The 13,814-nt window shown below is 49.6% G+C and overlaps 1 protein-coding gene across 1 annotated transcript; it reads left to right on the top strand.

Annotated features, from left to right (window-relative positions):
- Positions 1–373: 373 nt before the first annotated feature.
- CCDC42 (coiled-coil domain containing 42) lies at positions 374–10,307 on the top strand (the record flags this gene model as incomplete). Its single annotated transcript, XM_084239268.1, has 7 exons — positions 374–456; positions 793–898; positions 1,181–1,285; positions 3,152–3,349; positions 7,800–8,021; positions 8,131–8,289; positions 10,230–10,307. The coding sequence occupies 7 exons, from the start codon at positions 374–376 to the stop codon at positions 10,305–10,307; spliced, it is 951 nt and encodes a 316-aa protein (XP_084095394.1).
- Between the last annotated feature and the right edge of the window lie 3,507 nt (positions 10,308–13,814).

Genomic DNA, 13,814 nt, shown 5'->3' with positions numbered 1-13,814 from the left:
CTGGGACACCAGCATGTAATCTGTCTAACTTCTTCCCAGACTTCCTGAAGGGCAAATGCAGGAAGAGAGAGCAGGGCCCCAGCAAGAGTTGAGTCAGCCAGCCAGGGGACAGAGGGCAAAACCTGGGTTCCATGTGTGGTCCACAGAACCAGGCAACCTGTTGCTAGGTAACCAGATCGCCATCAACACCCCAACACTTCATCCTGAGCTTCTGATCTCAGCTTCCAGCCATCTTCCCCCAATCTCTTGGAGACCCACTTTTTGTGGGACCCTGAAAAACAGGAGCCCAGTCACCACTCTGAGCCCCCTGTGGCTCCATTATCCGCTGTTTCACAGTGAAGAGCAACTGTCCGGCCGTCAGGTCACCGCCACTATGAGTCTGGGCATCATGGAAGAGGAAGATCTTGCCGAGTACTTCCGGCTTCAGTATGGGGAGCGGCTTCTGCAACTGCTGCAGTGAGTGTCTAAGGGCTCTTGGAAACCCCTCCACCCCCCTGCCCTTGGAGCCAGGATCACTCATACCCACCCCACTCCCCACCTCTCACCCTGTCCCTTCCTGCTCCTATAAGCCACTGCCCCAAATCAAGGACCCCCATCCTTTATCACCCTGCTCCAGCAAGTCCCTGAAGTTGCCAGCACAGCCTTCTCTCCCTCACAACATACCATTCCTTCCACTCAGGCTAGGGAGGACACCCTCCCCTCCCCATGGGTGCCTGTCTCTGGCTGACTTCTAGTACCAGCGCTGCCCAGGTGCTCAGGACTCACAGGCCCCTCTGCCCATGTCTTGGACAGGAAGTTCCCCAATATTGAAGATCAGGCGGAGTCCCCATGCATCCAGTTACTGGAGAAGAAAAAGGAGGCCAAGATCATGCACCATGCTATGGAACATAAAAAGGAGGTGGGGCACTAGGAGGAGGGATGCAGAAAGGGTCACAGGGCTCCTCTGTTTTGTGGATGGAGGTGGCTAAAGTCAGCAGTCCTGGGTGGGGGTTTTGTGGTCCCTTTTTTTTGGAGACAGAAAGGATCCAGGTCTTAGAGGTACCAGATGCTCTGCTCTGAACCAGATGAGGGGAAGAAAGTGAAAGGCTTGGGGATGGAGGACGTGGGGCAGGGGATGCTGGCCCCTCTTCCATGCCCATGTCAGGGGCTCTCCTGACCTCTCTATTGCCCCTACCCTAAGACATTTCAGCACAGAATGGAAACCCTGAACCTGCGCTGGGAGGAACTGGGCATGAAGGAGGCCCAGCTGAAGGCCCATATCCAGAAGTTTGAGCAATTCATCCAGGTATGCCCACACTGCAGTGGGGCAAATTGCCCCCTTCCCACATCCCTTCCTTGCCTTTTCTGACTCCTCACCCTGTGGTAGCTGTCTCCTCAGGGCTCCAACATTTCCTTGGGCATCCCCTTTTATATCCTCACTCACTGTTCTTCTTGTAATTTCCTCTTTACCATAGATTGCTATTCACTGGTTCCTTGCTGGCACCTAGTTTGTGCTGTTTATCCAGTGGATGGCTGCCTGGATGATGAATGAATGAATGAGCCATGATCAGGGTTAGGCACTTCGATACAATGCTGAATCAAACAAGGGTTTCAGTACCTCCAACTCACCCTCCCCTTCTGTGCTTGCACTGAAGGTCCAGGCAGGGGCAGTGGAAGGACTGGGTACCAGAATTTATGCCAAGACAACTCCTCTCAATTGATCCTTAGAGGGAATTCAATCATTTAAAAATCCAGATTTCTCCAGATCCACACCAGCCAGAATTTATGGAGCCCTGAGGGCCTGGCCCAGTTCTAGGGGGTGATCACTGGCTTCTGCAGCAGAGGAGTCCTGATTTTAAATATCTCGTCTCATTCTACACCTAAACCCATGGGAAGGATGGACTAGACATATTCTCCAAAAGTTCAGTCCTTCTTACTGACCAGAGTGGAGTGGTTGGGAGTAAGAGATTTGGGGGAAAGTGTTCTCCAAATGGCTATCAGAGGACCAGCAGTGTTGGGATCCTGGGCAGGTAGTTACAGGTACAGGCCTCAGGACTCTCCTCACTTTCCACAGACCTGAGCTAGGAACTAGGCATCAGAATTTTTTTTTAAAGATTTATTTTTTATTTATATAAGAGCTGGAGTACAGGCCAGAAGCTCGGGAGGGTGAGAGGATTCACCAGAGACAGAGCAGGGAACAGAGCAGGCAGACGGACCGAAAGCACTGCTGAGAGGAGCAGCAGGGCAACAGTAGAGGTCTGCCACACCATATGGGAATCTCCCTGACCAGCCAGGAATCGAACCCACGCTGCAGAGGCTGTGGACAGCTTCACAGCACTGCACTCAACCCGCTGCGCCACCAGGATGCCCGGCATCAGAGTTTTTAAAGAGATCTGCAAAGAACTGAGATGCACAGTTGGACTTGAAAAGCACTGGTTAGGGCGCCTCTGTCATCTCTGGGTGTCTGGGAGAGAGTGTGAATCCTCTATGCACCTTGTCCAAATGTCCTCCAAGTGCCACCCTTGCATGCGAGGTGTAGCCATCTCATCTTCCTATAGCTCCAGCATGGTGGCCCCAGCTTTGGGAAGGAAGAGAGGGACTACTGCCCCTCACTTCTACAGTCAGAGAAACTGAGGGACCAAGTACCAAATCAGGAGAAAATTCAGGGCTCCCAAGTCTGGGCCCAGGATCCTGCCCAGTGATAAACGGCCACTGCTAAGAACAGAAACAGAACATTTGTCAGAAGGGCTCCTGCTCTGCCCAATTCCGGGACGCTATCAGCCATTTCTGAAATTGAGTTCTCTCCAGACGCAGAGCCTAGCTCAGCATCAGCCTTCCCATCCCAGTCCACTGTTTAAAGCCCAGGGCCCAAATGCCAGTGTCTGAATCACTTCCTGTCTGATACCCCAAGGCCACTTCTTGACATGGGCTAAACCTCTGTCCTTGCAGCATCCTCAGCCCACCTGAGTTCACAGAAATCACCTCAGTTAGCTCGGAATGACCCCAGAGACTCTGTCCCTGCACCTCCTGTCCCAGAAGAAAGGCCCAGCAATGCCCGCCCGTCCTTAGGGTGTACTGACCGCCATAGGCAGGGGCCTTGTGAGGGCTCCACTGGCCGGGTCCCAGGGAGGGCAGTCCCAGTGACTGGCTGGTGTCATCTCCCCGGGCTCAGGAGAACGACCAGAAACGGATCCGCGCCCTGAAGAAAGCCAACAAGGAGCGCGAACTCAAGAGGCAGCGCATTCGAGAGCTGACCAAGGCCAAGCAGGAGATGGCGGCCTTGCGGCTGGAGCACCAGCGGCTGAGCAGCAAGCTGCAGGACTACTCAATCTTCAACAAGTACCTGGAGAAGGTGGTGGAGAACTCCGAGGTGAGGGCGGGAAGAGGGGGCAGTTTGCAAGCATGAGGCGAGGTAGGGAGGGTGACTTCCTTGGCCCTCCTAGGCATGGGGCTCTGGAGCTGGGCATGGTCACCCAGCCCTGAGGGGATACCGCCAGTCCTGGAATGGGGTGGGGGCAGCTGGAAAAGGCCCCTGGTGAGGCCAGGGGTCCAGTGGTGTGTGTCCATTTTGTGGGGGGGCTGAGGGCCGAAATCTGTGTAAATGTGTCTGTATGGGCCATGTGATTGCCTCTTCCTGAGTGTTGAGGTAATGATTTGGTTTTGGAGCACCAATAACACACTTTCCCTGCATCAGGCTGTGGCCTACATCTAGTCCTGCTTCCCCTCCTCCCCGGTGTAACTTACTTGAGAATAAATCGTGGCTTGGGAGGGAGAGAAACTGGAAAATCTCCCAACCTAGCATGGAGCTTGAGTCCTCAGTGGTGCTGGGCCTGGGCTGGGTGCTGCAGGCAGGGACTTTGCTCAGACCTCTCCTGAGCCCCCAGAGAAAGCAGTGAAATCACCCTCTTACAGAGGAGGAAATGGAGGCCCAAAAAGGTTAGATCATCAGCTCCCGCCCTCCCAATTTTTAAGTGGCAGAGCTCTTGCTTCTAGCCCTCCTGTGTGGTCCCCAAAGTGCCTCTGATAGCTGGTCTTCCTAAAGGGGCCTTGTCAGACCTAAGGGAACACCCCCACCCTTTCCCCTCCCCTGCATCCTGAGCTATTTGACACTATAGACCCTGCAGACATACCTTAGCTCTTGCCTCAGGGAAACCTTCCCCTTCACTCTCCTGCTTTCTTATTCCTCCTCAGACTCCTCTGGGTGTTCCTCTTCTTTACTCCTTCCTTATGCTTTACTTGCTCTTCGGGTCTTTGTCCAGACCCCCCACTTCTCTCCCTGAGCAGTGCCCCCAAACTCCTATGGATACCACTCATGTCAGTGTCTATCCTCCTTGTTCTCCCCAGCCCCCATGTGACAGCAGAGGCAGGGCCTCACCAGGTTGGTGAGCATGGTATGAGGAGGTGGGCTCTCTTGGGTTATGGATCGGGGTCTTATGAGGGGCTCCAGGGAGGCAAAGGATGCACAGCTTTTTGAGTTTCAGCAATTTCCACATAGAACCACTAACCTAATTTCTTTATGCAGATTCTATTTTGTTAAGTCCTCCATTCTAACGTACTGCCTACTCAGTATAGACACATTGTTCATTTAATAATTGGGTTGTTTTTGTTTTGTTTTGTTTTGTTTTGTTTTGTTTTGATGGAGGGAATGAGAGAAGACTATTATAGTAAAGCTACAGAAATATTGTAAGACATGAATCAGATTCAGAGTTGGTAAAATGCATATCTTAGAATTGAGGTGACTGGCCTCTATCTCTCTGTACTGTATGATCCTCCTAAGCTTCAGGCCCCTACTTCAAGTTATTGAGTCCACAACTCAGCCCATCTGCTTCCTAACACCCCAGGCCAGCCCTGCCATTGAGGCGTCCTGTGTTGGTGACTGGCAAGGCCACTCATCCACAAGCCCCACCCACAGCCTTTTAGGAACAGGGCCTCATCCTTACTCCACCCCCTCCTCCACTCCCCTACAGCATCAATCAGCAGGTCTGGTCTAGTCTGCCTTCTAAGTATTTCTGGAATCTAGCCCCTGCCCCTTTCTCATCCTGACCACCAATGTGCCTCATCAACTTTACATTATTCCCAGCACCAGCCTGACCACATTCTACACCAGCGTGATCGCTCGCTCTCTTTTCTCTTTCTTTATGTCTTTCAAAATATTTTAAACATACTGAAAAGTACAGAGAAATGTATAAAAGCACCCACGTACTCACCACACGGTTTTGTCAAATCTTGATATTTTCTCCCATTTGCTCTCGATTTTTTTGTTTTAAAGTAAAATAGTACCCATAATTGAAATCCTTGTGTGCCAACCCCATCCTTCTCTTCACCTCAGAGGTGACCAGTATTCTGATTTTGATTTCTTATTCTCATGCTTGTTTTTATTATGTTGGCAACATATTGCAGATCCATAAACTGAATGGTATTGTACATATCCTTCTGTAAATTGCTTTTTCTGACCAATATTTTTTTAGAGAATCTTTTTATTATGGAAGATTTCCAATATGTACAAACATAGAGAGAATAATTTGTTGAATGCCTGTTACTCAGTACCTAGTGCCAACAATTAATCGACCCATAGTCATCTCCTCTATTCTTTCCCACTGCTGCCATTTTAAAGCAAATAATTTTTTATCAATAAGTTTGTATTTCTAAAAGATAAAAGTTTTTTAGCATCATACCACTGCTACACATAGTAAAAATTTGATAGTAATTCCATAGTATTAAATATCCTATTCATGTTAAATCTCCCCAAATGCTTTTTGTACAGTTGGTTTGTTCTAATCAGCTGCTTTCGGTTGATAGGTTTCTTAAGTGTCACAGACATTATTATGCTGAGCAGAAGAAACCAGACTCAAATGAGGACATAGTATATGATTCCATTGATATGTTTAAAAATCGGGTGAAATGAATCTTTGGTGGTAGATATCAGAATTCTGGTTTCCTCTGTAGAAGGGAAAATACCGATGGGCCAGAAGACTCTTCTATCAAATGTTCTATCATTCTTTTTCATGTTAGCTAAAATACTACCATAACAAAATGGACTTTGCAAAAAGAAACTTTATCAAGTATTTAATTACTAAGTCTTTTTTTTTCTTTTTTGAGGTGACATTAATTTACAACACTGTATAAGTGTCAGGTGTACCTCACCTCAACAGTTTTATGTATCACACCACGCCCACCTGCAAATACTTGTCAAATGCCTGATTCTTTATTTGCAGTTTTCAGAATGAGTTGGTTCTCCTGCATCCTCCAAAAGGGACCTCCAAGATGTTGTTGGCATCTGTATGCTCTCACGGATTTTTAACATATATGCTGTGTTTCAATCCTTCGCTGTTGCTCTGTTGTTCAAAGTGCCCCATCTTTGGACCATGGGAACCTCTTCCAATGGGCTCCTGAGCCCTTTTGACATCAACGTTTAAGTTTTGGAGAAGTGTTTCTGGCGTTCATTTTAATTGCTATATGCCATTCATCATGTACTGATTGAACTTTCATAAATACAGATATGAAGATATCTCTCTTCTTCTTAAAATCTTTCAGTGGATAAAGTCCGTACTCCTCTCAGTGTTTCTTGGGCACTTCATTTACATTTCCAGATCCACTTTCCCATCTTGGACTCAGGCCATTCAAACTAACAAACCTTGAGCATCCTGACCTGGCCACTCACGTGCCATCATCTTCATCACACTGTCCCCTCTGCCTATAACACCTCCTCACCTTGCCGCCTGACTTTGCCTTGCTGTCTTCTGTCCACACCTTTGGTCTCATTTCAGCCATCATTTCCCCCAGGAAACCTTTTCTGGCTGTTCCTACCTCCTCTAATGCTGGGTTAGGAGGCATATTTGTGGGGGGAGGGAGAACAGGGCAGTTCCTGGGGCACCAGTCTGTCGCTGGAAATGTCATGAGAGGGAGAAAGTGCTCAGGGAGTGTCCCCAGAGTGGCTGGGAGGCACACTTTGATAAGCCCCTGGGGAGGTGAGTTGGCATCCTGGAATGGGTGCTCCGTGCAGAGAGGGAGGGTTGTGGGTTTTTCTGTTTTGATAATAGGTTCTGTGAGTTAGGCCAGAGTGGCAGGACTCTGGACCAGGCCAGACTAGTCTGATCTTGGGCCTGGGAGACCACCTGCCTCGCTGGTACCCACTCCAGCCCCAGCTCTTCCCCAGCAAAATGTTGAAAAATATCAGAGTACCATGTAGAAGGCATTAACCCACTGCCTCCATCTAGCACCATGCCCCTGTTAGAGATAGGTCTTATCACTGTGCTGTAACTGACATTTACTTATCTGTTCCTCTTCCCTGCACACTCCCCCACCTTGAAGCTTCCTAAGAACAGGGTCTGGCTTTCTATCTCCTCCTACAGCCTGAGCACTTAACACAGGTCAGGCTTGTAGGTTGTTCTTGGTACAGTCTTGTTGAATTGGATAATTATTGCTCAGAAGACCTCTCAAAATGCCCCCACCAGCGATTCTCAAGCCTAGAATCACCTAGGGGTGAATTTTCAAAATTCAGATGCAAGGGCCTCCCTCAGACTTGTTGATTATTCCAAATATCTGGGGGTGGAGCTTGTCTGGTATCCTTTTCCAAGTTCTCCAGTTTGCTCTAATATGTAGTCAAAACCAAGAGAGAACCCCAGGTCCAGTTACACATGTCCCCAATATATGGCCCACGGCCCATACTGATTCAGGAGAAGTAAACAATGTCCTCACAGCCTCTGCCCCCTTAACCTGCTAGGCCGAGGTGTCCAGGGGTGGGGGCCGCAGTTGTAGGGCTGGGTAGCCTTGTGCCCCACCCCAGGGGAGCAGTGCACTGATGTGATTCCCGGCTGCAGTTTGAAGAGATCCACGAGGTGATCACGCGCTACAAGACACTGGTAAGCATGCACCAAGACCTCTTGCAGTCAGCGCAGGAAGGCCAGGAAAACATTGAGCGTGCCAAGGCCCGGCTGGCGCGCTACATGGAAGAGAAGGACGACGAGATCCTGCAGCACAACAACGAGCTGGCCCGCCTGCAGATGCGCTTTGATCGTGCCCGCAGCGACGTCATCATCTGGGTGAGGGGCCTCCTGGGCGGGGCTGGGAGCAGGAGGGCCTCTGGGCACTAGGTGAGTGAGGGGCATGCACGTACTCCCCACTCAGGCCTCTTCTTCATCCCCTCCCTAGGAATCTCGCTGGGCACATATCCAGAACACTGCAGCCAAGAAGACTCTCTTGCTTGGCACCATTAAGATGGCAACACTGAACCTCTTCCAGATCGTCAGCAAGCAAATGAAGGAGACAACCTCAGTGTCTCTGGAGGACACACACAAACAGCTGGACATGGTAGGAGATGGGGCGGGTGCCTTGGAGCCTGGATCTTCTGGGCCAAGGTAGTTCTGGAGAGGTTAAGTGGAGCAGTGCATTCTCACCCTCAGTCTGGCTCAGTGTCTGGGATGACAGTTCATGAATTTCCATGTTCAACAAGGTCCTAGATGATGGTCTGGTCTGAATTTCAGACTTTGAGATCCCCTGCATTAGAGCTAAGACCTGTTGTCCCCAACCAACTTGGGAGCACGGAGACCCACCATGGAATTAATTTTTTGTGCAAAGAAGTCTTACTAAATCCTTGTGAGTCATTGCAGACCTGTGGCCCACTCTGGGAAAAGAGAAAAGACTTTTGGAAAAAGGGAAATCACGTTTTTGATTTCTTTTTGAACTAATTGAAAGGAAATTAAAAAGGAAATCACTTTCTCACTGTGTGTTTCAAAGCTGTCTAATACATGTCCCTGTGTCGCCTAAAATCGTCTCACATCTGGCACTTGGGGTGATTTTAACACTATTAATGACTGACAATCTTATGGGAGTTTAGAAGGGTCTGTGTAGTCCCTTCTCCAGGGACATTCTTGAAAAGGAGAAATTTTTAAACTGAGTTATTAAAGGCCTCTAGGCCTACCTTTTCAAAGATGAAGAAACTGTCCTAGAAAGATGAGGTGATTTCCCCAAAGCTGTGTTTGGGTCTTCTGACTTCCAAAACAGCCCACTTTCCCTGTCACTTGTTCTTTAAAATAGCAGCTAATGAAGGGTCCTCCCTGGTGGAACAGGGGTTAAAGTCTCAACACTACCAAGCTATCACCAGCCATTCCACTGCAGCATGAGTTCAATCCCCAGCCAGGGAGGGGACCCACATGGCACAGCAGACCTCTTCTGTCTCACCTGCTGCTCCCCTCAGCAGTGTATTTCAGTAGATCTGCCTGTTCTGCTCCCCACTCTGTCTCTGGTGAATCCTCTCACCCCCCCCACACCTCTGGCCTGCACCCCAACTCTTGTAAGCATAAATAAATAAATCTTTTTTTTTAAAAAAAGCAAGAGTATCTGAAAAATATGTACAAGCACTGCTTATAAAATGAAAAACTAGGGCCTCCCCTGGTGGCACAGTGGTTGAGCGCTGGGCTGCGAGGCTACCCACAGCCTCTGCAGCACCGGTTCGTTCCCCAATCGCCGGCGAGGGTCCCACAAAAAAAAAACAAAAAAAAGTAAAAAAAAAATAATAAATAATATAATATAATAAAATGAAAAACTAGGCCTACCTGGTGACCTAGGGGTTAAGTCTCAGCTCTATGAAGCTATCCGCAGCCTCTGTAGCACTTTTCGATCCCTGGTCGGCTAGAAACCCACATGGTGAAGCAGACCTCTCCTATCTCGCCTGCTGCTCCCCTCAGCAGTGTATTTCAGTCAGTCTGCCTGTTCTTCTCCCCACTCTGTCTCTGGTGAATCCTCTCACCCACTGTACCTCTGGCCTGTACCCCAGCTCCTGTATGCATAAATAAAGAAAAATAAATCTTTTCTTAAAAAGTAGCTAATGAATAGAATTCAAGCTTCCCTTGATGACTCAAGATGATCACAATGCACATCAGCTTGAGTTTCAAGAAAAGGACCAGCTTGAAGGCTATGAAACTGGAGAGCTGTGCCCGACACTGCCTGCCCCAGGTCCACTCACCTTCCTCTCACGCTTCTCCTCTGTTAGGCTGTCAACCTGTACTTCCTCATACTCCCCTATGTTTGCCTCTAGGAGTCCCCAACTCCGATCCTAGTTACTGCTTCTTGTTTACTAACCTGATACTCAATTTCAACTAGAATAATTGTCAAATGAGGGCAGGTGGGCTCCTCAAGGGGTCATTCCAGGAAAAAGCTACACCTTGCCAGTTACGCCAGACTTATGCAGATTTTGGGCTGGGATGGCTTCTTGCTGGGTGGGGTTAATTCTGTCCTCCTTGCTTTGTTAGATCCAGCAGTTTATCCAAGACCTGTCGGACATCTGGGCAGAGGTAAAGAAGAAGGAACAGCAGCAATTCCGGGTTTAAGGAGCACCGTGGTTCAAGAGTGTTCTGAGACAGAATCTGAGAGAGAATAAGTTCCTGGCAAGCTCGCAGCCTAGTCAGCCCAGTTGAGCCCTCTGACTTTTTGCTGGTGCACATCCTGCCCCTCAGCCTCAGTCCATCCCAGCCATGAAAACATTAAATTCTATAAGAAGTTTGTCCCTAAGTTCTCTCTCCTTTTGGTGATTTATTAATGAGGAAGTGTCCAAAGAAGAGAGAGCTCCCAAAAATCTCTTCTCTCCAAGCTGGTCACTGTGGCTGGGTCCTCTCTCAAATCTCAGGCCTACTTCCTCCTAGGCTTTGTACTGGCACATAGTAAGCGTTCTCCTGAGCAACATGCCAGTGAGGTGAGTACATAGGACCCTTCTTTGCTCTTCCACTTCAAAAAATAATTTTTTTAAGTTGGTGTTTCTAAGTGGGGTGCAAAGTAGGGTAGAAACTATGATGGCAGCTTCCCAAGTCAGGGTTCCAAAGATGGTAAGTGAAAAACTTCCTTGGGCCTCCCTGGTGGTGCAGGAGTTAGTCTCAACACTATCAAGCTGTTGCCAGCCATTGCAATGTGAGTTCGATCCCGGCCAGGGAGCTAACCCACATGGCGCAGCAGACCTCTCCTGTCTCCCCTCAGCAGTGTATTTCAGTAGATCTGCCTGTTCTGCTCCCCACTCTGTCTCTGGTGAATCCTCTCACCCCCACACCTCTGGCCTGGTTCTTGTATGCATGAATAAATAAAATGAATCTTTAAAAAGAAAGAACTCTGCCTTGACCTCAGGAGCAGTCCATGCCCTCTAACCCACTGTGGACCCTCAAACACATGATATGACGTAGGAATCACAGTCAGGCCACCAAATGCCCACCTCAGGGCTCGGGAGCACCTTTACAGGCTGGAATGACGGACTAAAACCAGCAAAACTAAACTGAGTCAAGGTCAATGTAATGCACTTAGTATCAAAACCTTAGTTGCACATGTCAGTACATGTCTAAATCAGCAATGGCATTCATGAAATCAGAGACGACTGAGGTGCAAGGGACAGATGAAACATTTACTGAGTACATGCTTCATCATCCTGTTGAAAACTGTGAGGCACCATTAACCCTGTCTTAGCAAATAGGACATTTGCCCAAGACACAGGCTGCAAACAGCAGGGCCTGCCCCAAGCCGGTGCTCCCTCCTCAGCCAGGCTGCCTCTCAGAGGCAAAGGCAATGTTGTTTTCCCTTCAAAAAAGGCAGATGAGCAGGCTGGGAACAAGGCTTTCTCCCTGGCCTTTGACCCTGGAGGGCTTACACATCCCCATTATGCACAAAAGAAGACACAGGCAGCCTCCTGGCTGGGATCCTGCCTTTGTATGTACCACCTTACAGCACTGGCTCAGTACCTGTTCTCTAGACCAGCAGCATGAGCATCACCTGGGAACTTACTAGACTTGCGAAATCTCAGGCCACTCCCCAGACCTGAGAATTAAAAATTCTGGAGGTGGGACCAGCAATCTGAGTTCTAACAAGCCCTCCAGGTGATGCGGATGCACACTCAGGCTTGAGAAGCACTGCTTTTAGTGAACCAAACACTTCCGAGGACCTGAGCTCAGTGACATGCTTATCAGTAACCCAGACGTGTCATTCAGTGTGCAACCAGAGAAGCAGAGCTGCCAGGAGATGGATGTCATATATGAAGGGCTCTGGTTAAGCTGAGTTTGCAAAAGCTATTGTCTTCCTACTTATGCTGGGGCTTGAAGCCCAGAGGGGAGGTTGTAGGGTCAGGAACAGGCACTGTGCTTTCTAATCCAGCAGACCAGGTAAAGGAAGAGTCAGAGTCCTCAGTGTTTTTTGAAGGTCTTTTATTGGGGTTCACCAGGCATATGGCAGGCAGGGGTGCTGGAGGGCCGGGAGGCTGGCAGGCCTCCCAGCCCTTAGCAGGTCTTTACTTTGGGCTCTCCGGCCTTCTCTCAGCTTCTGCTTCTCTTGCTTCTGCTTCTCTCTCGGCTTCTCTTTCGGCTTCTTCTGGCGTCCTCATGACGCCGCCCTTAAAATGCCCAGTCTCAGCCCAGGTGAATCCCATCTACCTATGTCCACACCCTATTCCAGGTGCCCGCCATCAGGCATGCATTCAGGACCGCAAGGATCCATCATCTATCCTGATGGCAGGAGGGCAGAAAAGCCTAACATTTTTTTCCTTACCCTACAGAGGTAAATGGGAAAGATTTGGGATGTGAGTTGGGGAGATCAAGAGTAAGTTGAAATCCATGCACAGGAGCTGGAATCCCTGAGGACAGACAGACACCCCTGCCAGTTCTTGTTTCTGAGCTCACTGGCTTGGGTGTCCTGCAGAAGCCTGAACACCCCATCATGGAGGTGAACACACACACCTGGCCCAGGAGGCTAATTAACTGAAGGAGGATGGGAGGCAGGTGGCGCCATAGCCGCTGCTGCTGAGGTGATCACGAGACCGCCAGCTACAGTGTATGGGGCTACGATGCAGCTGCTGCTGCTTTTCTACCTTCCAAACCTTCCATGGGGGTCTTCTGTGACCCCCCACTCTGTGGAAACCCCCAGGAAGAATTTTAGGAAATAGAGTTCAGCCTAGTCAGGTGGCCACACCCTCAAGCCTCCACACCACCATCATCTGTTGTACAGGTGAGGAAGAGGAGGGGAGTGGGGCTGGCTGGAGCTTATCTCTGGAAGGGGTTGGAGGGTAGAAGTCAGTTTGCAAGTGCAGGGCAGGGTGTGTCCTGGGGTGACACTCAGGGAAGTGGGTACAGTCACTCACTGGAAGGAGGTGTCGGGCCTCCAGAAGCTGGTTTGTGGGTGAAGGATATGACTCTGAAATAGCCGCCCCTGATATTTTGAGTCTTCTGGGCTGTGTCTTGGGAGGCAGGAGAGGGCACAGGACAAACGGTTCCCCCACTCCCCATGCACACACCTCACACCGTTTTCTGCTGTATGTGTGAGGGGATGTTTGAGAAGTCCAGCCGGTAAGGACTAAGCATCTTCCTGGGAGACAGGGCCCCCCCTGAACCAACCCTGGGGCCCTCCCTCTCTCCTTCCCACTCTCCCCCCTGGCTCCTTAGCCTTGGAGTGTCAAGTTTCCTGCTGACTGAAATGGGGAATTGCAAAGAGTCACACTTTGAATTCCTGTGATCACACACAAGCTTACCACACATATGTTTACAAATGTGTGTGAAACTCACTCTGATATTATTGCATTTTTCAGGTTTGAAAAAGGGCCCAGCCCTGGGGTAGAAGAAATTCCGTGGGTCTAGGCAGATTCCTTGATTACAAGTGAAGCCACAAATCCACAGATTGGTTCCTAAACCCACAAAGGCAGAACAAATCTGGAAGTTTCAGGGATTCTCCGGAGCCTGAGGGGAAGGCCTTCCATTGGAGTGGGGGGGGACGGGCAGCCCTATGAAGACCCTTGATGCTGCCCTTGGCCCCACTCCAGCCCCTTCTCAGCAGTGACTCCTGCAATCCCTCAGCATGTTCATCCTGTGATCTGG

The sequence above is a fragment of the Talpa europaea genome (genome assembly GCF_964194135.1).
Source record: "Talpa europaea genome assembly, chromosome: 7".
Lineage (NCBI taxonomy): Eukaryota > Metazoa > Chordata > Mammalia > Eulipotyphla > Talpidae > Talpa > Talpa europaea.
The sequence above is the reverse complement of the archived record's forward strand: the minus strand, read 5'-3'. Positions and strand labels throughout refer to the sequence as shown.